Source organism: Perognathus longimembris, chromosome 22 (genome assembly GCF_023159225.1).
Source record: "Perognathus longimembris pacificus isolate PPM17 chromosome 22, ASM2315922v1, whole genome shotgun sequence".
Classification (NCBI taxonomy): Eukaryota; Metazoa; Chordata; class Mammalia; order Rodentia; family Heteromyidae; genus Perognathus; species Perognathus longimembris.
Window position 1 is genome coordinate 339,316 of NC_063182.1, and position 26,274 is coordinate 365,589.

At 40.0% G+C, this 26,274-nt stretch overlaps 1 protein-coding gene across 1 annotated transcript in view; it reads left to right on the forward strand.

The window, feature by feature from the left end:
• The first annotated feature begins 260 nt into the window (after positions 1-260).
• Chsy3 (chondroitin sulfate synthase 3) overlaps positions 261-26,274 on the forward strand; it is a 120,592-nt gene continuing 94,578 nt past the window's right edge. The window contains exons 1-2 of the mRNA XM_048331290.1: positions 261-1,186; positions 3,360-3,643. Of these exons, the coding sequence (XP_048187247.1) occupies positions 397-1,186; positions 3,360-3,643 (1,074 nt within the window). The 5' untranslated portion in view covers positions 261-396. The remainder of the gene's footprint in view (positions 1,187-3,359; positions 3,644-26,274) is intronic.

Here is a 26,274-nt window from a genome sequence, read left to right on the forward strand (position 1 = left end):
GCGGGCGGGGGGCGGGCGGGAGGGCGGGGCTGGGCAGCGGCGCGGTGGGCGGGAGCAGGCGCGCCCGTGACAGGGTGGCAGCCGTGGAGCGGACGCGCTGGCCGCCGCCGCCGCGCTCCTCCCCGGCCCACCGCAGCTCCTCGGGCTCCGCCGCAGCCGCCGCCGCCGCCGCGGGGAGAAGTTTCATCCCGGAGCCTCGCGGGGAGCCTCGCAGGCAGCTGCCGCCCGTGGCCAGCTCGGCACCCCGGGCGCTCGAGCCTTGAGCCCGAGTCCGCGGCGCGTCGGCGAGCTGCGGCCGGGGCTGGGGGCGCGAAGGCGGAGGGGCGGGCGTGCACCCCGGGACCCGCGCGCGGCGCCCAGGCCGCCCCGCCCGCGTCGGGGGCCGGGACCACGGCGATGGCCGTGCGCTCTCGCCGCTCGTGGATGAGCGTGGCGCTGGGGCTGGTCCTGGGCTTCACCGCCGCGTCCTGGCTCATCGCCCCCCGGGTGGCCGAGCTGAGCGAGCGGAAGAGACGCAGCTCCAGCCTCTGCTCCTACTACGGCCGGCTGGCCGCGGGCCCCCGCGCCCGCGCGCCGAGGCCGCTCCCCCAGCCCCAGTCCTGGCCGCGGCCGGACCCGTCTCCACTCCCCGCGCGCCCGGGGCTCCGGGCGCCGCCGCCGCCCGAGGCTGCGCCTGGAGGGAGCCGTTCACAGAGCAGCCCCTGGCAGCCCCGGCAGCGAGGACGCGGACCTGACGGTGCGACGGGGCTTCCCGCGGTTCCCGCGGCTGGAAAGGAACCAGAAGGGGAGGACGGGGACGCGGCGGGCCGGCGGGAAGGGGGCCGGCCCGGGGGCAGCCACAACGGCAGCGGGGACGGGGGCGCCGCCCCCCCGAGCTCGCGACCCCGGGACTTCCTGTACGTGGGGGTGATGACCGCGCAGAAGTACCTGGGCAGCCGCGCGCTGGCGGCGCAGCGCACCTGGGCGCGCTCCATCCCCGGCCGCGTGGAGTTCTTTTCCAGTGAGCAGTCCTCCAGCCCCGTGCGGGGCCAGCCCCCGCCACCCCTGCCCGTCGTCGCGCTGCCGGGGGTCGATGACTCCTACCCTCCCCAGAAGAAGTCCTTCATGATGATCAAGTACATGCACGACCACTACCTGGACAAGTACGAGTGGTTCATGCGCGCTGACGACGATGTCTACATCAAAGGTGACCTAACGTCCACTACCCCACCTGTCCACCTCCGATTCCTCCCCAGCCCCCGGCCAGCCGCCCGGCTGCTCCCCTGCACGTGCTTTGAGCTCCTGCACCCCCTCCCCCCGGCCCCCGCCCACCGCTCCTCTCCGGCTCCTCCTCTTGTTCTGCGGTCTGGACCCTTCCACCTGCCCGGCTCCATTCTCCTTCCTCTCGGCTGGCTGTCGTCGTCCCCTCCTTTCGCTTGTTCCCAGTCTGCCCCGTGGATGAGATCAGAAGAGGATTCTTAGAGGGAAACCCAAAGCCGTTCTCAACATTCCGCCCTCGGGTCCAAGCCCCGGGTGGCGATGGTTTTCCCAAATGGGCCCGGAGGGCGTGTCCTCGGTGGAGGAAGGCCCCAACCGCGGGGCTGGCTACAGCCCGTCTGGAGATCCCTGGTCTCCGTTCTTTTGTCTACTTGACCCCTAGCATTTTCGGAACTCTTGGGAACTGTTGAAAGCTAGGCGTCATCTTCGCTGTCCTGGACCCATGCCGGTGCCGTTCTTTCCTTTTCTCACAACTTGGCACGCGCCAGGAGCCCTTGAGCACCCCAGCGCCCCCACGCCCCTGTTCCTCACCACACCCCAGTAAGACTCCCAAGGGGGGAACGGTATCGTTTGGTGGGGAGGAAGGGACGAACACGCATAGAATCCAAATCCCGGGAGATCCAAGCTGTGCTAGCAAACAGGAATACTGGATCTTCTCCAGAGCATCAGTCCTTCCTAGAATCCCTGCGGCCACCGGACAAAGACAACTTTCTCAGAGTTAAAGAAGGCACGGTCCTTCACCAGAGTATGGGCTGCTGGGGCCAGAGTATTTCTAAACTCGGGATGAGAATCCCTTAGAGCACATGAGTAAATCATTTTAGATGAGAGAACAGCTGAGATGGAGAAGGAACAAGGTCATACAGAAAACGGGGTCTCAGTGCTTTCCACATTTCCTAGTTTCTTGGTCAAAGGGGGGGGGAGGGGCTTTTCCTAAGTTTGTGCCACTTTACTTGCAGCGTCATGGCTTTCTTTTCGTCAAGGTAGTACCTTTCACATAATGCAAATGCCAGCTCAGTCAAATGTCAGGGTCCAGTCTGGAGGCAGAGTCAATGTGGTGTCAATGAATAGGTATTTCCTCAGTTTGTAGTTGGAGGGAAAAAATTCAATGTACTGCTGTTTGGAATAGCAGATGTCCATAATTGAATGTAAACATAATGTTCTGTTACAGCTGCATTTCTGAAGCTTGCTATTCAGGACCGATTTAAAAATTTTTTTTTCTATCAGAAGTGCCCTCACTTAATTTTACTTTCTATTTTATGCTTTATGCTACTTTGGGAATAATCCTTGATCTTCTATTCCTTAGTAAAAGCACCAAGGTTTCCTAGACCAAGGGTCACATTACAGAAAATTTCTAGAAGCATTAGCATCTATTTTGTCATAATGCTTTGAAAGATTGTCCTTCAGACCTTTGAAAGGTCTCATATTCTTTCCATTTTAGTTAAGAGTAGAATGCATTTTCTATTAACTTAAAATGTGTTCTGTACAGAAGAATTCCTTGTCATCCAGGGGGCAAGTCATGGGATCAGGCTGATAATTTCAAAGTACTTTCCGTGGCAAACCACAGTGAATTTACTGAGTGGAGACTGCAGAAGACAACTTCTTACTTAGTTTGATGTAGAACACCTAATGCTATGGGGCTGGTTCAGCTCCAGAATTTTATTCTTAAATGCTTTCTCATGACAGAAGCTAGACACTAATTACATTATTTTGCTTGTAACAAGCATATTTTCTGAAATAATTTCTTCACAAGATAAATTTGATTTGAATACTCATCAAAATTATTGAAGTTTGGTGAATGACACTTAACTAAATCAAGCACCAGGAAAAAAAAATATCGACTATCAACAGTCTATCAAACCAACATTGAATATCAACATTTGCAATGATTTTGTTTCTGAGAATTTTTATTACATCAAATGTACTAATAAACGTGTCTCTATCCTCATCATTTTACCATTTTCTAACTGATGATTGTTAATTTGTTACTGTTTTATAATGACCTTAGCCAAAAGTGGGTCAAATTTTTATTAAAGTTTAGTAGATAACTGTAATGTGGATTCTGAAGTGTGCAATGGGTGTGACTGCTGCCTTTCTCTTTTCAGGGGATAAGTTAGAAGAGTTTCTCAGATCACTGAATAGCAGCAAGCCTCTCTACCTAGGACAGACTGGCCTGGGGAATATTGAAGAGCTTGGAAAGCTGGGCCTGGAGCCTGGGGAGAATTTCTGCATGGGAGGACCTGGCATGATCTTCAGTCGAGAAGTTCTCAGGAGGATGGTGCCACATATTGGTGAATGCCTCCGGGAGATGTACACGACTCATGAAGATGTGGAAGTCGGAAGATGTGTTCGCCGCTTTGGTGGGACGCAGTGCGTCTGGTCTTATGAGGTAAGCCTTCAGTAGTGAGGAGAATCTTCCTGTACTACAGGCGTGTGGCATGCTAGTCTGCGACAGTGACTCTGCTGTGGATGGGGGATACCTTTCTCATTAGGTTTAAGGCCTGTCTGAAACATGATTTTCTTGTTTCTTAAATTTAATCTGATAAAGGATCACATCTCTCCAAAATGCATTTTGATCTCTGGTTTATTAGTGTTTGGACACACATGTATTTACTTGTGTATATAAAAAGAGGACCGATTTTATTCTCATTGGCTGTGGCATCCCACTGTCGTTTTGACTACTTGGTAATCAATCTGCCACTGTCCTTTTGTCGCTGTTGTTAAATATGTGATACATCTCTTTGCTTGCAAATGGTTAATATCTGAAGTTGCCTTGGAACTATCCAAGTGGATATTTAACACATCTTTAAAACAGTAGGAAAAATTAAAAAATAATGCATTCTATAAAATTAAAAAATAATGCATTCTATAAAAATAATGCACACCATCACTTAACCACTCTATTTGATAATGAGTTGGGCATCTGGTTGGCATGGGAGGGGGGAAGTTCTGGTTTTGTTACACAAGTGCTTAATGTTTTCAATGGTGCCCTTGACATTCCTCATGTCTTCTCTGACACAGTATCTGAAGAGCAAGCATACATCATCTGAGTTGTGAGCTGTTATATTATTGGTAATTAATATCAAGATACTCTTTTTTGTTTTCTTTGAAAATTGGCACTTGTTCATTGCTGACTTCAGTGATGGACAAATCACTTCAGCATTTTTTCCTATTAGATAAAATAATTTCTCTAAAGTGTTGAGATTTTAACAATTTACCCCATAAATTTCAGAGAAGAAATGTGAAATAATTTATGCAAGGCCTTTCATGTAGTATTTATCTGTTTTTGGTATGCATTAGAAATATTTTTATTATCAAAGTGCTGTATAGAGGGGTTACAGTTTCATACATAAGGCAATGCATACATTTCTTATCCAACTCGTTACCTCCTCCCTCATTTTCCCCCGGCCTTTTCCCCTCCCCATTTCCCCTCCCCCCCATGACTTGTGCAGTTGGTTTACACTATATAGTTTTGTAAGTATTGCTGTTGCATTGGTTTGTCTTTTTGTCCTTTGTCTTTTGATTTTGATATTCCCCATCCCTTCCCTAGTTCCAATGCACATATATAAAACATTCAGGGTACCAAAATCAGTTACACTGATATCTGGGGTAAAACCACAGGTAAGAGAGACAAAAGAAAAAGGGTATAATTTCACACGGTATATTGAAAATAACAGCAACAATGATAAACCACTTGAAGTTCATTTCACTTAGTATCATCTTACGCGTTCATATGGACATAGCTATTGAGCTATTGTGATCTTCTGCTAGGACTATCCTAGACATGTACTAATTTATTCCCAATGAGGGAGACCATTGAGTCTATGTTTCTTTGGGTCTGGCTCACTTCACTTAGTAGTATTTAGCGTAAGTAAATTGTCACTAGATACTAGTATTTTCCTTATGCTATAGGAGATGCTGAATGCTTCTGGTTCATAAAGTATATAACATGGATTCATAAATTTTCATTTATTTAATAATTATTAGAATGATGATTCATATATTTAAAGGAATCAAAAGAAAAAGAAAAATTTTGCCTGGTGTTGGTGACTCATGCCTGTAATCCTAGCTACTCAGAAGTCTGAGATCTGAGGATCTTTCAAAGCCTGCCTGGGAAGGAAAGTCCATGAGAGTCTTATCTCTAGTGAACTGCCAGAAAACAGGAAGTGGTACTGTGGCTCAAAGTGGTAGAGTGCTAGTCTTGAAGAAAGAAAGATCAAAGATAGTGTCTAGGCCCTGAGTTTAAGCCCCATGGGCCCCCCCCCCCAAAATAATATCAGGTACAGATTCCAATTTCAAATAGGTTTTATTTGACCAAGAATAAGAAACAGTATGTTAAAGCCTTTAAAAAATACTAAAAATTGCATGTTAGCAAAATTTATGGAAACATGAATGTCTGTTGTTATAAATGCACTTCAAATGTTTGCTTCAGTCTATGTGCTTTAAATAATTGCCCTTAAGGAGAATATATGGAAAATATTATTTTAAAGGTCCTTATTTAATATACATAGATAAAATATCATAAACAGGTCTGACTGTCTATACACAGAACAAAATGACTGTATAGGTTCCATGCTTTATTTCCACAGCAGTATTCTTCTTCTCTGAGTTTGACTCCAATTGTCAGTAGGAAAGGAAGTCTGTGATATCCTAATCTACAGTCAGATCACATGAATGAACACCCAGGAGCTTTCTCTCTTAAGGCAGCTGAAATTTTGTCTCCGTGTACCTCAGGGCTTTGAGTCAGTAATGTGTAACTTCAGCCCTTTATCTTCAGAAGAGCCTCCTGGGGTGGGTAATATACCTGTTTTGTCAGTTTACCTACTGCTCTGTTTCTCTCTATCTTCTCCATATACCTTTCTGTTTTTTCCAACTGCTTTAATGATACAGAAAATAAAGCGTCAAAGATCACTGGAGAGTCTAAATAAGATTCTCCCTTCCTTGTCTGGGCCTCAGTCATGTAGTTTTGGAGATGTTAATCAACAAGCTTCATAGGTTGCTATTATACTTACTTATGCCTAATATCATAAACTCATAAGTAAACATAAGTAAACGGAGTTTGCTCATGAAAAATCTCCAGGTCCATTCATACAGTGAGTGTTTCAGCAAAAGCCACTGTTTAGTTTGAGCCCCGTCTTAGTTACTGTTTTGCTGGAGTTGCAATCTGGTGTCTTGGGAGGCTGTATGTGGCTTTTAGTCACTGTTTGGCACTTGGAGTATTGTAGGGTTTAGTGGTTTTGTTTTTGTATTTTGATTCCTTTACCAGAGACAGGCAATCTCCAGTTCACTTCATGTCTTGCTCTACACCAGGTATTGCTTACACATTTACTTTCAATGCTTGGGCAGACATAAAAAGTTTTGGGTTTTTTGAGACAGATGAATCTCATGAAAATATTCACTACAAGGTAATTTCCCCAGAGAATAAAATGTATATTTTAAGCTTTATGAAAGTAATATATGTTTCAAGCTCATCTGTAAAACTTTGTATGGTATAATAGTTACATATTTTAAATATATTTTTACTAAATAACAAAAAAGTATTTGCTATTACAAATAATTCAAAAACATGAATCATTTAGAACATGAATCTTCATTTTTGTTGGTATAGAAGAACTAGAAATTTTTGTTTTTGCTTTTGTTAGATTACTTAGTTTACAGCATGTAAATAAGATTTTGATTCCAATGATTGTTCTCCTAATGAGATTAGCGTTTTATCTATCAACGAATTCTTATAATATTAGTTTTTCTCATTTTAATTTTTGTAGCAAAATAGATCCAAAGTATATATATATATATTCTTTTTTTATGTTCACAATATCTTTATTGATTATAATAACTAAGGAAACACTGTTCCCTATTTTTTTGGGTGTGTTTTTTGGAGGGCTTGCTACCAGGGGCTTTGAAATCAGGGCCTGAGATTCTTTTTTTTTTTTTTTGCCGGTCCTGGGGCTTGGACTCCAGGCCTGAGCACTGTCCCTGGCTTCTTTGTGCTCAAGGCTATCACTCTACCACTTGAGCCACAGCGCCACTTCCGGCCTTTTCTGTTTATGTGTTGCTGAGGAATTGAACCAACCCAGGGCTTTATGCATGCTAGGCCAGGACTCTGCCACTAAGCCACATTACCAGCCCCTATTCTTTATTTCTTAAACTAAGCATTGTTTAAAAATATAGGCTGTCAGTTTTATCTAAAGTAATTGTTTTACCTTTCAGCTGCACAATTTAGAAAACAAAATTCACATGGTCATATACAACTTACTTCGCTTTAGGATATATTAGAGAATTCATCATCTATCTGAATCTATACATTCAACTATATATTTTAACATATTTACATATACACAAATACCTATATCCTGTCTCTCCACATGTCTATCCATATCCTTCTCCTAAAAATAAGTTTTATATTACAGTGAAGGTTTTTTTTATTGCTCAGAAATATATAGATATAGACACTGAGGAAAATTATCAGAACTGGTTAAATAGTGAAAAAAATAGCTACACTTTTATAGAAAACATAATTGTTTTAGATACTTGAAAATGAATATTTCATAATTGCTATTTTCTAAGAATGCCTGTTTCTTTGAATTTTATTGTTAATTATCCCGGGGAAACCCCTAAGGATAAATGAAGTTATTAGCATGTTTATTACAATTATCCTAGTAAATAGGCTCAGGCTGAGTGCCAGCCATATGCTTAGCTGCTGATAGAATATGAAAACACGCTGCTCCAGATAACCACTCTAGAAAGGCACACTTATCTCTAGAAGTTAAAGAAAATATGAAATCACACAGTGTAATATCACAGCATTAAAACATACCCAAATGAGTATTGGGAGTACTTACCAAGTGTAAGATTCCATGCCTGATTCTAGTCACAGATCCTCTTAACTTACAGACTGATGTCCCACTAACGAAAAATATGAGTAATATAGAAGAAGACGCAGACAATACATTAAAAGGCACTAGAAATAATAACAAAAGAGAGACCATCATTAGAAATTACAAGGTAGGGTATTGTGTATATGTTTATCAGAAGTAGGGAAGGGAATGGGCAAGTCAAAATGGAAAGACAAAGGGTAAAAGGCAAACCAATGTAACAGCAATACTTACAAAACTATATGCTGTGAACCAACTGTACAACTGGGGGGTTGGGGAGAGGGAACTAGTGACGGGAGAAGGTGGGAGAAAAATGAGGGAGGTAACCCCTCTGTACATTACATTGACAATAAATAAATCAACTAAAAAAGAAAGGCCCAGTTATTGTGCCTAAAGTGGCATATTATTTCAGTTGCTTTTACTTATATGTACATTAATTATAGGTAAAAGCCATTGATAATTTCTTAGTTCAGTTTGCAGTCATTTTTAGCAGAGTAAGTCTGTATAAAACTTTTACAAAATACTTAATAGTATCTAATAGCATCTCTGCCTTCTTTCTTAATTCTAAATGTTTTAGAAGACATACCAAGCACTTTACTACCTGTAAAAATGTTATTTTAAAAATGTTATTATACACCCTCAATTAAAAAAATTTTCTTGGTGTACATTTATAATTTCAAGATTCATTCAAAATTTTCAATGTTATGAACCTAGAATCTATTGACCTAGCACTGTTACTGTGAGTTATTTATTCTGAGGAAACTGTGATGGTTTTAGATTTGTATGTAGTGGTATTTATTATATGAGGCAACCTAATAAACTTACTGCACGTCCCTATACCAGGTAATAGTTAAAACTGATCATATAATCATCATGATGTGAAATAGAAAAATGTTGTTGCATAATGTGTAGAAATGGGATAGAGAGTGGAATAGAAGAATAGTTTAAAGTATTAATTCAATATATTTTAATATAAATAGAAGATGGAGTCAGCACCTTAAACCCTATTAATCTTTGTAAAGTTATGATAATATGTATAGTTCTGTATGCATGCTGTGTTTACTGAAAGCCTTTTAGTGTGAGAAAATGAAATACTGGATATGATGGGTTTGCTGGCAGTAGTAGATCTATGGTAGACACAGAGGCAGTCACCTACCTAGGACACATTAGACACTCTCAGGTGCTGAACATCAGTGAGCCCTTTCAGTTCTCTTGGCATTTAGGTAGATAACTGAAGCAACATGTTGGAAACTTCTGGAGCTCAGTAGCATGCCTTCATGTGTCATCCAGGATAGAGGATTTATTTGCTCTGGTGTGTGGAAAAGGCCTACTACTGCTTAACAACAGAACTGGTTAAGAGTACATAGATTGAAGCTGGCATCACAAATGTCAGGAAGAAAATCTTACTCCTTTTAAGACAGAGACCCTTACATGAAATGAATCATACTAAGAGCTGTACTATAAAAAGAAGACCAACTACTAAAAAGAGATGTCTTTAATTGATGTGTTAGGTACATCTCTCCTAAGACTGTCAGCTGCAGTGTGTTTTCTCTTGTGGAGTTGCTTCTTTTTTATTGTAAGGAAATGTTATTAACCTATTTATATTCAATGTCTGAGGTAAGCTCTCTGATATGGTTTTATCACTATATTTAATGTTCACATAGCCTCTTTTTATTAGAAACATGAAAGGGCTTACCCAATTATCTTTTTTCTACTATTCATATAAAATTATAGATGGAATATGCAACAAGAGGTTAGAAACACTTCTGTTTAATTTTGGCAGTATTTTTATTCTGTATCCTTAAATTAGACTACTTATATAGCCATCTCTCAGAACGCTCATTTCCTGTTCCAAATAAAGAAGGTCAGGAATGAGTGTTGTGGCTGCTGCTGGTCATTCCATTTAAAGGTTGCTTCTTCACAATTCATCATTCAGACAAAATATTCATTGGGCTCACTTTGCATTTTTCAAAATTCATTCATCCAGAAAAAGGGTAACACACTGAATAACAGGAATTATTCACAAAAATGGAATGAACTGGATTAAAAGGAATAGATGAAAAAGAAAATCCTAATTGTTTCATTTAAAAATGTCATGGGTATATTCTTTTGATGTTTTTGTAAATCCATTTCTCTTAGAAAGGAGATGGCGTGTGTTCTTTGATATGTCCTGTGCCAAATTCTGATACAATAATATGAAAGTACCGCCTTTTAAAATGAATGTTGTAATATAGCATTTTGCCATGTTCAGACTTTCTTCAGGAGCTGCCACATGTGAGGTGGTGAGTTGTATAACTCATAATCACTGACTGTTGTTTTGACAGGAAGGTGAGCTGCTTGATGGCTTTTAAAACCTAATTGCTGCAGAGGACTCTGACAAGATGGCTCTAGAAACTTGGCAGAGTGAACCTTCAAAAAGATAATTTTTAATAAAACTAATCTGAGTTAAAAACATCAAGATTTCAAAGTCTGTAGCAAGTCCAAGATAATATACGTTTACTATATTTAAACCAGTAATTAACTAGTATATATATTCCATGTAAAAGTTCAGGAAAACTTCATGATCTTTATAATGTTCATTAATGAAATAATCCTTTCAAACTGAAACCGGGTTAGGAGGAAATTAATTTGTCTAAGATTGGGTTTGCTTCAGGGTATCCTATGAAATAAAGGGTAAGCAGTGCTGCATGGCTTATCAATCAATCTGGACACTTGGTTGATAGCAAAAGATCCACTTTGGGCCAATTTTTATACAGAAAGGACTTCATTTAAGACTCTGGGACCATGAAAAGAAGTGCTCTTAGGGCTGAAGAGAAGGTTATATCCAGGCTTCCAAGAGCACGGCCCAGGGTTCTCCTAGCTCCTGTCTGAGGCAACATCAGAAGCCACTGTTGGAGGCCCAGCCCACTTGACTTGATTCACTATCCTTCCATAATTTAAACAACAATTGATTCATTATCCTTTCATGATTTAAACAACAATAAAATAAATGAACTATGTTCATATTGTGTATAGAACCTGCAATCCTAGCTACACAGGCTGAGATCCGGGGCATTTTGATTTGAAGCAAGCAGAAAAAGTTCTTGAGATTTCAGCTCCAAGATGAGTAGAAAAGGCTGAGATGAGTGTGAGACTCTGATTACAAATGCTAACAAGTAACCCCCTCCAAAAAAACCCATAAATTCCCAGCAATAATTAAACAAAAATGAAGCAACAATTGGTAGCACAATAAGGGACCACATGTTTTGGAAATACTGAGATTTGAATTCAGAGCCTCATACTTGCTAGGCAGAGACCCTACTAATTCATGCACTAGCTGTTTTTAAGTTTTGTGTGGGACTGATCTTGGACCATTTCTGTTCTTTCTATTCCCCCTCCCCTCCTCCGCTAGCTTCAAACTGATCTCCTGGTCTCTACCTCCCGCAATAGCTGGGATTGTGCTCAACTCTGCCTCGTATAACAGAAGAGTATTGAATAAATGGAATACTTTTTCTATAAGATCAGGTATAGAAAATTTCTTGAGGGAATGGAATACATGTATCCTATGAAAGTAGGAAAAATACATGTACATTTTGCAGCAGAAAACACCCATTGTCCTGCGAAGTTGGAAGATTTTGTTGAGAGAAATGAGCAGTTTCTAGTGGGCATAGCAAATGAGGCAGATTTAATAAAAATTAGTTGTGATTAATTGTAGGAGTCAAGAGTGTTTGAAGATCTATAAAAATCCATAGGTTGAGCATGTTTTTTATTAATACACAAGTGAAACACATTGATAGATATGCACTATTTTAAAATCACAATTAGGTTGATTATATTATTTAAGATACTTTAGAAATGAGATTGTAGTCTAAACTGTTAGTTTCATTTTCAACCTTCTTCTAATGGTTTCTGTCATTGGCAAATTCTAATACTTTCTTTTATTTCTCTTCTTGATATTCTTGGCATTTCCTAAAAATCTACTATAATTGTCCAAGTTCTGACTTGCCTCTCTGATTATCTACAACCTCCCTCCCCATGTTTTAAAGTCTTTCTTTGGGCCTATTTGTTGAGTCATCTTTCCTACCTGATGCCTCTGATGAAATTGATACTTCATTCTTTAAATTGTACCATTTCTTATTTAGGGCTCTTCCTATCTTATTTCCTGAGAGAGCATTTTATTTCTACTTTAGTTCTGATTCTCAACTATGTTTTGCACCCTTTGGGAAGGCACGTTGGCATACTGTGGTAGTTGCCTTGGAAACAGCAACAGAGGTGGATAAACAGTGATACAGGAAAGGAGGAAAAGTAACTTCTGGTATCTGTTGTGTCAGTCTATGTAGATTGAATGTGTCAATTAATCACCAACCCCTGGAAGGTGAATACTGTCTACTGTTGTCCACACTGGACCATTGACGATCATGTTAAATAATTTCCACATCGCAAAACATACAATTAAGAAAGCAAACCAGTTTTTCACATTCAAAGGATTTTGTGTGTGTGTGTATGTGTGTATTTGTGTGTGTGTACACATGTGCACACACAAGCATGTTCGTGGGGCTCTGAGCTTGAACTTGGGGATTGGGTGCTAGCCTATAGCTTTCTTGCTCAAGGCTGGTGTTCTACCACTTGAGATTCATACCTCCATTTCTGGCTTTTTTGGTGATCAGTTGAAGGATCTTCCAGCTTTTTTTTTTTTTTTGGCCAGTCCTGGGCCTTGGACTCCAGGCCTGAGCACTGTCCCTGGCTTCTTCCCGCTCAAGGCTAGCACTCTGCCACTTGAGCCACAGCGCCGCTTCTGGCCGTTTTCTGTATATGTGGTGCTGGGGAATCGAACCCAGGGCCTCGTGTATCTGAGGCAGGCACTCTTGCCACTAGGCTATATATCCCCAGCCCCATCCAGCTTTTTTTATGTTTGCCAAAATTGACTTCAAATGGTGATCCTCAGATCTCAGCTTCCTGAGTAGCTAAGATTACAGGTGTGAAGCCGTTCATGTCTGGCTAAGTATCTTTTATTTCTACTCAATATTCAGTGATAGCACAGCTGAATGTTTTGGAAAAATGTGTTGAGCAGTATTTCTGTTCAGGTTCTGCAGTACTCCTTTTGGGTACTATCCTTTGATTTATTTGTTTGTTTGTCAATCAAAGTACCTTCAGAAACTAGGCAGTCCTGTGCTGCTATGGAGTGTATCAGATTGTGAGTAATCAAGCTATTCCCTTGGATGAGTTACACAACAGAGTTGCATAGTAAGCTGATTTGGAAAAACACTGGGTAGGCTCATATATACGTCACACTACATACAGTGTAAGAAACCTGAAAACTACAGAACTAGAATATTACGTTTAGTATCAGGTTTAAATGATCACAGTAAATTTTTTATCAAAGTGTATTCTTTTCTGGTTAATTTATAGTGATATTTTGACTTTTCCAATCTTTTTATTCTTGGAATTTTTCTTTTGTTTTCATGTCTTTCTGATTCACACTTTTGGAAAGTCTGAAAAGCTTTTCTTGCAGACTTTAGCAAAGAAACAAAATTGATTGTGCTTGATCTTTTTAAAGAATCTTTTAAAAATGACTTTTAGAGCTCTGATGTTTAAATATTAGCTTTATTTATTTAGGCTTTTCACCAAATTATATAGAAATTAAATAATCCTTTTCCTTTCACACTTCTTCTAACTATATCCTCCCAAACAAGCCTGCATGCATTGCTCTGAGCAGAGCTGTGACCACTCACCAGCCACTGTCATTTTCTGGATATCATGTCGTTCTTCTTACTCCCTTTCTCCCTTTCCTTCCTTTTCCCACTCATCATTTCATCTTCTATAATGACAATATATTATCATACATTTGAATCACAAAGATATGTGGCAAATAAAAGTGAAAAGCCAGTTTCACTGCTAAGTAGCAACCACCTGGAATATGATGCACACTAGGGGCTAGGGTATTGTAAAGACAGAACGAGATCTCATACTTTTTATAGGCAGGCAGATACAAACTGTCATATGTTTATTTTTCAGCATGGACAAGTATTGGTCCCTGGGTAAAAAAGACTTGATACTATCATTTTTCACACAATGCTCATCTTCGTTTTTTCCAGAATTGGGACGAATCATCTCTGTTAGCTATCTGAAATATACTTATGGTATTGCTGTAAGACATTGTTTTGCACCTTTTAGGAAGTTACCTTTGGAAGATGGTTGAATATTTATGTTAAAAATAGAATGTTATGAGGTTATTTTTTAAAATATATGGTTATGCTGGGCACTGGTTTCTCACACCTATATCCTAGGAAATTCATAATGACTTTTTCCTGAAAGAACAAAATACAGAAATATTTTCCTACTATGCTAAATAAGTGATTTGTTACTTGAGGTTATCAGCTAACCATAGCAAAGACTCACTCTTCATTCAGGTTCAGCATGAATCTTGCCCTTTTGAATGAAGTGTTCTTGGATCAGCTCCCACTCACTTTAGTCCTTGCATCCTTTTAGATTTATACACTTCTCGATATTTTTCTTTGTACACTGATTTCTATGTTATTGGTAAAGTTAGCACTAGATGTTAATATTGTCATGAACAAGATTAAATTATTATTTATCCTTGTTTATTTCCTGATTGCTTTTGCCTAATAGAATATGTAAACATGATTGGCCAGGTCATTCAAACTGTGCTGAGTTAATCATCCTATTCCAGTAATAATTTGTTATTTGCTATACCAGCAAAAACACTGCCTACATATCCAGAAAGTTGCTTTGCTTTCACATTTTTAAAGTTACCTCTGGGATGAGGACTAGTATTTTGATATGTGGTTTACATTTTGAAATTTGGATATTAGGAACAGAAAAAATTAACACAAATACTATATTTTCTTCCTTCCACATTTATATTTATATAACCAAACAGAGCAAGGAAATTCTTAATCTAGACATAAAATGTGACATATGTCAGCTTCAACATGGTGAGATTGGAAGAAATTACAGCAAACAACTATTTCTGATCTGGGGTAGTGGAGTTCATTGCCATTCTATTTGGATAAGTGTCTAAAGAAGCAAGATACACACATATCATTTCTAAAAATATCATATTTTAGGCTTATTTACATTAATATTTCTATGTTCTTAACATGGAAAAGATGTTGAAAGTTATAAATCTGAAATGTATTTTTTCAATTACAGTTTTTACTTTTTTTTTTTTTTTTTTGGCCAGTCCTGGGCCTTGGACTCAGGGCCTGAGCACTGTCCCTGGCTTCTTCCCGCTCAAGGCTAGCACTCTGCCACTTGAGCCACAGCGCCGCTTCTGGCCGTTTTCTGTATATGTGGTGCTGGGGAATCAAACCTAGGGCCTCGTGTATCCGAGGCAGGCACTCTTGCCACTAGGCTATATCCCCAGCCCCAGTTTTTACTTTTAATGTACATAAAAAGTTTGTTCAAGTTTTGGATACTATTTTTCATTCTATTGCAATTTTTCCATTTTGGTCATTGTGCTGTCTTTGTTCAATTCACCCACTTCTTTGTTTGTCTGACTTTTTCCACTCAAGGAAGTGTAGGATATTGCCTGTAATAAATACTCAATAATTATGGTGGGAAAAAAAAGGGATGATAAAGATTGAATTTTAAATGTTGAGAGGCTATTTATAGGTTTTGGGAACAAAATAACATAGTGAAGGTTGTTAATGTTGGAATTCTTTTTTTTTTAATCACTTTTTACATTTTTAATATATTGGGATTTTTTCACTTTCTATATTTTTATTATATAAGAAGAACAATTTGAAACAACAAAACTAATATTTTTTTATGTATTTATGATAGAATGACTCAGGCATTTATCCTTTTAAAAGATAACTGTAGTGAAATGAGAAAGGATTTGGACATTTGAATACACAATAAAGTGGAAATTATAAAACAGGTTATTAAACTCCAACTTTGGGTTCAATTAGGTTAATTTGTTAAAAAAATGTAAAACTCAGAATAATCTTATTATTTTGTAAAGAAGAAATTTTACAGTTTTATGGACAGTAGTAAATTGATTCTTTAATATAATAACTGCTTCTAACTAACAAATTTTAATAAATAAGGTACTTTATAAGATGTCGTCGTCTCCTCCTCCTTCTTCTTCTTCTTCTTCTTCTTCTTCTTCTTCTTCTTCTTCTTCTTCTTCTTCTTCTTCCTCTTTTTTGCTGGTCCTGTGGTTTGAACCCTGAGCCTCTTTGTGCTCAAGGCTAGTGCTCTACCACAGAAGTGGTACCACTTCTGGCTTTTTCTTTTTTTTTTTTTTTGGTCAGTCCTGGGCCTTGGACTCAGGGCCTGAGCACTGTCCCTGGCTTCTTCCCGCTCAAGGCTAGCACTCTGCCACTTGAGCCACAGCGCCGCTTCTGGCCGTTTTCTGTATATGTGGTGCTGGGGAATCGAACCTAGGGCCTCGTGTATCCGAGGCAGGCACTCTTGCCACTAGGCTATATCCCCAGCCCACTTCTGGCTTTTTCTGAGTACTTTATTGGCAATAAGAATCTCATGGTCTTTCTGTCCTGGGCTGGTTTCGAACTGTGATCCTCAGATCTCAGCCTTTCGAATAGCTAGGATTGCAGATGTGAGCCACTGGCACCCAGCTAATTTTTCTGGCTATTAAGTAGCCAGATTCTTACATAAAATATTTTATGTATACCTCTTTCTAGATGCTAGCACCAGTACGAAAATGTGGTACAAAGGACTGCCTTTGTAATGATTTCACTTTGTATCTCCTGTTCTAAGTATTATTATTAAAGTATATTTTACTTTCTAAGCCTCTCTAACTGCTAGATTCATGGCTATGACCAAACCAGTTGACAGTTTCTACCGCCATATGTTCTGTGTTGAAATTCTTCCCAGAGTGACTTGAACTGGAATGTTTGGTTGATTGTGGGTGGCGAGTCTGACTTGCATTTTGCCATAAATGGTGAAGACATGACTTTTCAGAAAATAGTCAATGGAAATTACAGCTAATGCATGGAATACACCAAGAAAGGTAATTACTTCCTTCAACTCTACCTTACATTCAATATTTCTGACATTGTTAAAGCTGCTCAAAGTGGTTACTTTCCTAATTGCAACATATAAACTCAGCAGGGAAGTTATAGACTAGTGATAAAAGGGTTTGAATAAAGAGAATAGAAAGTGTGTTCACCTTGGCCAGTTACTTAGTTTTATGTGAAATCATACCAATATAGAGAAAATTATTTTTTGAAATTGTCTGAACTTTGCAATTTCAAAGATTTCACTGGAAAATGAAATTTTAGTTCGCTTTTTAACCTCCTTTTGAAGAGTGATGGTTAATTGTGGTCATCCATTCATCTAATACCTGAACACACTGTACCTGCAATACAGTTATTGGTACTGGTGACTCTCCTCTGACACTCAAACCTTTCAGTTCTCTAGGCCTTCCTTATCCCTCTGTGTTCCTAATTTTAAACACAACTACAGTGTCCTTTATATTACAATTCACTTTAAGCCTTAAATTCCTTATAAAATGACTTACTGAGATCAACTTGAACAAACATTTTACTCATCCCTGGCTCCCTCTTCCTAGTCAGGGTAGTTTTTTTTTTTTTTTTTTTTTTTGCCAGTCCTGGGCCTTGGGCTCAGGGCCTGAGCACTGTCCCTGGCTTCTTCCCGCTCAAGGCTAGCACTCTGCCACTTGAGCCACAGCGCTGCTTCTGGCCGTTTTCTGTATATGTGGTGCTGGGGAATCGAACCTAGGGCCTCGTGTATCCGAGGCAGGCACTCTTGCCACTAGGCTATATCCCCAGCCCAGTTTTTTTTTTTTTTATAACTATACCAAGCTTTCTCTACTTGTGAGCTTTTGATTTCCTACCTCATTCTCTACAGATGATTTGGATTCTTCCATGCAAAACAAAACAAAACAAAACTCATTATTGTAAAATTCTCCTTTTTCCTCTGCCCAAACCAGAAACAACATCTACAGATAGCCTTTCAACCTTCTCCCCAGTTACTACAGAGCAGGGTTCAGCTCATCTTCTGCCACTGTAAGTTTTCTTTTCTCAGAATTCAACTCTCCCAGAAAATATCCATTACTATATACTTTCTCCCCTACCTCCCACCTTTCTTCTTTCTTTCTGTCAGTCCTGGGCCTTGAACTAAGGGCCTGATCTTCTTTGTGGCTCAAGGCCAGCACTTGACCATTTTAGCTGCAGTCTCACTTCCAGCTTTTTCATAGAAGTTTATTGGAGATAAGTGTCAGACCGAAGCTGGCCCCCTGGCTCATTCTTGCAATCCCAGCTACTCGGATGGCTGAGTCCTGAAGATTGTGATTTGAAGGCAGCTCAGACAGGAAAGGTCATGAAACTCTTAACTCCAACTAACTATCTGAAAACAAAAGTGGAGCTGTGGACCACATGGTGGATCACTAGCCTTGAGTAAAATAGCTAAAGGACAGTGCCCAGGCCCTGCCCTATTACCTGCATATTGCGTTCTCTCTCTCTCTCTCTCTCTCTCTCTCTCTCTCTCTCTCTCACACACACACACACACACACACACACACACACACACACACACCTCTTGGATTGAACACCTCCATGACTGCATATAAGATTTTCAACACTAGCCATTCCCTTCTTACCTCTGATCTCAGCAAGTGGATCTACATGCCACAAATCACTCATTTGAGATAACTTCCTCTCCTGGATGGATGATGTCCATCCCTGAATGCTGTTGAGCTTGTGCCCCAATATCTCTAGTATGGTCCACTTTGTTGTTTTTGTTTGTTTGTTTGCTTGTTTTTTGCCAGTCCTGGTGCTTGAACTCAGGGCCTGAGCACTGTCCCTGGCTTCCTTTTTTTGCTCAAGGCTAGCACTCTGCCAACTTGAGCCACAGTGCCACTTCTGGCCGTTTTCTATATATGTGGTGCTGAAGAATCGAACCTAGGGCTTCATGTATAGGAGGGAAGCACTCTTGCCACTAGGCCATATTACCAGCCCCTATGGTCCACTTCTTATTAAATACCCTCATGGGTGACATTACAAAAACCTTCTCATTCATCAGTGCCATTTTCGATTCACAAATGAGTGTGTCTTTTCTGATGTAAAGATGGCCTTTTACTCCTTTGCTTAGCACGTGCCAAGCTGAAGTGCAAGGTTCCTCCTGTAGAACATGCCATCCTGACATCTGACTTGTAGCCTTGCCTCATCCACCTTGCTCCCTGTCCTCCGGCCCACCTTCCCTCTCTGAAGAAACAAACACAACTCTTTCTCCTTCACCACTTTGATAGCAGCATTGTCTGGACTTTGATATAAGTCTTTGACAATTATTTCAGATAGTAACTTGGTTGGCAGAATTGTGGTTTCAAGGATTACATTTGAATGATAAATCTAAACAGAAATGAATCCAAAGGGCCAGATGACTCCCTGGAAACCTGGAACTGGAACACATGTTGGTCTAGGATTGCTATCCCTTGGGTGCACTCAGAAGCAGCTCCGTGGGAGTTAGGATGGACTTGCACACTCTGCGGCCAGTATTGTTGTTACTGAGGGAGGGAGAGAGGTACATGCTCATATAAAGGCTAGAATCCTGGTGACATTTTTGTTGTTGTTATTGGTACTGAAGGCTTGAACTCTGGGCCTTGCTCTATCACTTGAGACATGACCCTGGACTTGGTTTTTAATTTTAATATGTTTTGGTTAAGATATCATGTTTTGGCCTAGGGCTAGCCTTGGGCCCCAATCCCTCCATTTCCACCTTCTGAGTAACTGATACCATAGATAGATATGAGTCCTTCTTACTGATTATTAAAGTGCAATATGACCTTATTTTATTTCTCAAGCTATTAAAAAACACTGTTTATCTTAAGAGCCTTATAATGTTTGTAAAATTATTTCCATCTACTACCTTTGTTGGTAGCATACTTTATCCCTGAAGTACACATGGAAACTTTTTTTTGGAGTTATTTGTATATTTATTGCCAATCTCTACTTTAAAAATATTGTTATTACAGAGATGACATACAGACTCATTGCAATTACTGGAATCAGGCAATGAGTAATGAGTACAGTTCTCTTTGAACCCATGACTCTCCCTCCCTCTCTCTCCTAATTTTTCCCTCCTGTCCCTACCCATAAGATGTACAGTTCGTTCTCCACATAGCGTCTAGTGAGTGCAATTGTTGTAGTTGTTCACCCTTGTTCCACTTTGTCTGTGCCACCTCCTTTGTCTCCCCAAATGCAAACTAACAAAACAAAAGGAAAAAAATAGCAAAAACAGCAACATGGCAACTAAAAAATGTCTCCTTTTCTTGGAGTTCATTTCATATAATTATTTTATATGATCACATATACATAGCTATTGATCCTTTGTCATTCATTCTTATGAATATCCTGTGGCTTCAGTGTGTGAGTATCTCTCTCCCTCTCTCTCTTTCTCTCTCTCTCTCTCTCTCTCTCTCTCTCTCTCTCTCTCTCTCTCTTTTAATTTTGCTTACATAAATTAAGTAGCAAAAGGAAGGGTTATGACTTCACCACACTATGTGAGTTTCCAAGCCTAGATGAGGGAGCTACATACTCTTAATTTCTTTTCATCCCCTCATGGGATTGGTATAACATTTAGTACTATTCTGGTCACAGTGTGTACTATTAACATGTTAGTGATGTGTAATTTAGTGGGAAAATAAGTAGCAGATGACACTGAGGAGTCACTTTTGAGCTGGCTTTTACAATGCAGCCCTCTATTCAGCAGTTGAATTGACCTAGTTTTAGTTGTGTTTGGGATGAAGCCCAGAGCAGTGCTGTGCAGTCTACAACCTTCTCTTGGGTGTTGTTTGCCCTTCATCCTCATGTGAACATTTCTGACTCAGAAAATCCATGCTTTAATTTTCTTCCACAGTAGGTTTCACTGATCTTGGGTCCTACATAATGTTAGAGTTTCTATTTTTTTTAACTCTAGGAACTTTAAACAAAAATTAATAAATGTTATGTCCTGTAGTTTACTTGCGATGAAAAATGTCTGAGTCATGGCAGCACTCACTTAATCCATCCTCATCTCTCCAAGGGTGTGCCAGTCAGTAAGTGACGCAGTGGGGAGCCTCCCTACCACGCCTCCCTCGGGGGCATCAAGGAATTCCCATAGGGGTGGGAAGGGGGTAATGGGTTATTTCCTTCCTCACAGCCAGCTGGCAGTATGAAAGAAATTGGACTTTCTGCCAGGCACATAGTACTGGAGTAATGCATTGCTAATATGATTTGACCCTGAAAATACACGTGTGTACAGGAAAGCAGGAGGAGAGGTGAAATGCCCACGGCTGTCATCATAGCCCCTTCTACTCCATCAGTTCAGCTCTTGCCCAGCTTGAGAAGGAGACATGAAGGCAGTCCAGGGAAGAGAAGCCTTCAGCTTGGGGATGTCATAACCTGAGCATACACACCCACAGAGAGGGTGTAGCAAGCTCTCCATCCATCCAGCTGGTGCTTTTCTTCTGTCGGGGATGGACACTGGACTGGGCACCGTCCCAACACTCTTTATTGCCATAGCCACTGTTGACAGTCTAGGTGTGAATCAGTCAGGATAATTTCCCTTTGTATGTATAACAAATAGTGTGTACACAACCTTTAATGATATAAGTCAATTATAAGTAATTTTCATGTGATTAACATTTAAATTAACATGAGAGTTTTTGTTGTTGGTGGTTGTGGGGCTTGGACTTAGGGCCTGGCTTCAGTCCCTGAGCTTTTTCTCAAGGCTGGTTCTCTGCCATTTTGAGCCACAGCACCACTTCTGATTTTCTGATGGTTAATCAGAGACAAAGTTTCCCCAACTTTTCTGCCCAGGCTGGCTTTGAACCACAATCCTCAGATATCAGCCTCCTGATTAGTAACTGCAATTACATGTGTGTATAACCAGATCCTGGCATGAGAGTTTTTATTACTGTATTATTGTACAAACCCTGACTGATGAAGCTGCACACAGTATAGGCCTTCCTTCCCTCCTCCTCCCCTTCCCTTTTCTTCCTTTTATTTTCTCCTTTTGGTCTATTACTTAAGACTCCAAAGGTTCTTGATTTTTCAGTTTTTTTCTTCATCTGTTTTCTGTCTTTCAAACACAGAATTTTTTCTTTGAAATATACTTTGTCTGCTTCCACCAAGTCACTTATAAACTTTAATTTCTACAGATTTAGAATATTCTTAAGCACTCACAAGAAGATTGTGTCATTGCTTATTTCATTACTAGCCTCAGTGCAATAAAGGGTCATAGTCTTTGTCACCAGGGCTGTGGATGGGCTTTTTATTTATCATTAGGTCACTAGCCTTAGAGCATTTTTGGATGCAATTTGAAAAATGGATGTCACTTCTGGATTCTCACAGGGAAAGTGTCCTATGTATGTGCGTGCGTGTGTGTGTGTGTATGTGCATATGTGTGTATGTGTAGAAGGGGGATAGAGTATAAAGTATCAAGAACTGTGAGAGCTTCTGGGCTGTACATAAGTCAGGAACCATCTCTGCTGAGAACGATATCAGTTTTAGCTATCTTTTAGTTAAAATAATAACTCTCTCCTGGGTATCAGTGGCTCAGTGTTATATTTTCAGGAGCTTCTGAGAATCTCAGTTTGAAATCAGCTTAGGTAGGAAAGCCTGTGTGATTCTTCCCTCTAGTTAACCACCCAAAAGCTCAAAGTGGAGCTGTGGCTCAAGTGGGAGACTGCCAGATTTGAGTGAAAAGTCCAAAAACCAGTGAGTACGCCTTGAGTATTACCACACCACACACACACACACACACACACACACACACACACACACACAGATTATGGTTATTGTTTTCGGACTTTTCTATAGTATAGTCTAATAACAGTAGCCCATGTTTGGCAGTATATCTAGCAATTCTGGTTAAGTATCCGTTACATATTAGGCATGCAGCCACCTTCTGAAGGAGTGAATGAAGTGGCTATCAGAATAAGTCAAGTACTAATACTGTAGATCTTATCCCATTGCAGCTGGAGCATGAATGGATATCATGTATTATGTTAGTCACAAAATGTATTGTGTTAGTGACAAAATATCTGAAAAATTCAATTTGAAGCATGAACAATTTATTTTCATTCAGTGATTCAAAGATTTCAGACCATGGTCACTTGACCTCATTGATTTGGCTGTGAAGAGGCAGTTCATGGTGGGGAGCTTGTGTTGGAGCAGAGCTGCTCACCTGATGACAACCTAGAAGGAGCCGGAGGAGGCACAGACTCAAGGGATAGACACTTAGACACCCACACAGATGCAGAGACAGGAAGGGGAGGGAAGAATGGGTCAGTGTCCCAGTCCTTTCAAGGGATCAAGATACATCGCACTCATAAACTGACATGTTTGTACAACTTCTTGCAAATAAATAACGCTAAAAAAGGAAACACAGTAGGCACTCACACCTGTGATCCTAACTACTCAGGAGGCTGAGATTTGAGGATCTTGGTTTGAAGCCAGCCCAGGCAGGAAAGTTGGTGAGACTTGTATCTCCAGTTAATTACAGAAAAAGCCAAAGTGGTTCTATGGCTCAAGTGGTAAAGCACTTGTCTTGAGCAAAACAGGAGCTCTAGGACAGTGCCCAGGTCCAGAGTTCAAGCCCTAGCTTGGCAAAAAATTATTTTTTTAAAGGAAACACAACAGCATACTGAAATAAATTTAATTGGAAACAAGTAAAATAGATACTCTTCCACGACCTACTTACTCTTACTAGGGCCCACTTCTTAGAATTTCCACCTCCTCCCAGTAGCACTACCAGCTGGGAATCAAGCCCTAAACCAGGGGTCTGGGAGATAGTCCAGATCCAAACCATAGTAACTTAATAACTGTTTTTTCTAAAATTTAATTTCAGTGTGCATTCTCATGAATACAGTAAGATAATTAACCATTTTTTGTACATTACATTTATTTGTTCACAATTTTGAGTGGCTATTTTATACTATGGTATTTCAGTAAGCCTATCTGGGAATAAATGAGTGAGACGAGCAAAGGGAACACAATGAAATCTCAGGCCTCTTGGAATTGAAGTTGAAATTGAAGAAGACTAGCGTTGAACCAACTGGTACATTATGGTATGGCACATACTATAATGGAAGTAACATTTAAGCAGAGCCTTGAGTGAAATGCTTCAGGGACCATGGTGGCCATCTAAAGAATGGATGTTCTGGAGGAAGCACAAAGGCTTCTGTGGAGGCACCATGCAGAGTGTGCCCAAGGCTCATCAAGAACAAGGTGAGATTCAGCAGAGAAAGCAGATCTAAGGGAAAGAGAATGGGTTTAGAAGTTGTGGAGTGTACATCTTTATGTGCTTCAAATTGTTTCTAACCGTATCTTTTTTTTTTCCTTGAGGATGTTAGGAAAGCAGTGGAGACTTCTGAATGACTTGATAGAGGCAGGATCAGAGGGAGTGGGGCCTCAGTCATCTCTGGGAGTCCATCCTACCCGTGCCTACTGTAGATTAGATTTAGAAAAACAGAGGCATAGAGGCAAATTAGGCGACTTTCCCATATGTCTCCACAGGCCCAGCACATATTTTTAAATTGCTTTTCCAATGTTGAGTGGTACACAAATGTATGCCAACATATTAACAAATATGGTAGATTCAAGAGAGAACTCAAATCATATAATTCCTTAGAAAATCAGTCGAAACTCAACAAAATAAACAGTAGGAAGTGGATACTTGCAAGGGGTTGGATGGGGGTGAAGAGGAAAGTGGTAGAGGAAGGAAGAGTTGAAGAGAGGGAGAATTCAGTCAAGAATTCAATGTATGTCCTACAGAATTAAGAAGAGTGAGGGAACGGGTGGGTTGGAGGGGAATGGGTGAAAATATTGAAGAGTGACATTGATCAAGATGCATAGTATTCATAAACTTCTTTGTTAAATGGCAACTCTTTTGTACAACTAAAGATAATAAAAATAAATATTAGGGATAAAATTGTACCTTCAAAAAAATCTTTAAAATTTCCATGAGAAAAAAAAATCAAAACTTTCAGGTATCATAATATACCCTGCATTAAACCATATTATACGGTGCATATTTTCTGATCATAATATGAATAAGTGTAATCAATAATTAGAAGATTTAAAACTTACAAAAAAGCTTTTCCTTTTATCTTTTGTCATTCCAAATTCTGATATAAGTTGGAATTTTCCTGGTTATGTGTCAACACAGAATTGAATGCAAGAGGACTTTTGCTTCCGGTAGGAAGGACAGTCAAAGCCTTGGGTGGTGTTGGGAGTGTATGATACTTTACAGAATAAAGTTCAGAAATGGATATCACATATCTCATTTTCAGATCTACTTCTGATAAACGCTGCCATTTGACTTAGAACATAGGCTCACCAGGTGGGCTGAAGTTGTATCAGTGGTAGGTAAAACGTTTGGTTACCCATGCCTAAGGCCATGAGTACAACCCAATCCCTGCAAACAAAACCTACTAGAACATATGTATATCATCCATAAAATTGGCAGAATTCAGCTAGACAGATGCCAAGGACTTGGCAAGTTTAAAATCTGTGATACCATAACATGTTTTTTACTTTATTGCAGTTTCTACATTACATTTATCAGTGATGCAGTCTGTTGATATGTAACTGATCAAGATTTTGCTTTAGCTGTCGAGTCATGCACAAATAACAAAGCAGTTGTTTGGGTGGCCTCTGTGATTGTAGTCATCCTGTGCTATGCTAGGCTGCAGTGCTCCTTGAGGTTTTTCTGTTTAGACCTACCATGCTCTGTGAGTCTCTGAAGAACACATTTCATTCAGCTTCTGTTAAAACTAGATAATTGACAGGTTTCAGAAAGAAATTTGGAATAGTGTAAAGGGAACTGATTTCTAACACATAATAGATACGAGTAGTTTGTTTTCAACATTTGCAAGATATTTTCTTCAGTAATTATTTTTGTCTTAAGAAAGGAATTGTAGAGCGATAGGTCACCACAAATTTTGTTTTATATCATAAAATACTAGGTCATTATTTTGCCTCTTAATAAAATTGCTGGTAGAAAAGCATTTAGCTTAGTGAGACCAGCATTTTAATTTCTTGTTTGCAATGGTACTGGATAGTTGCTAATGGTTAACTAAGTAGTTCTTCTCATGATCAACAAATTCTGGGTCATTTCTATCAGAAATATTTATTATTATGATTATCATCATCATCATTATTGTTGATGTTGTTGT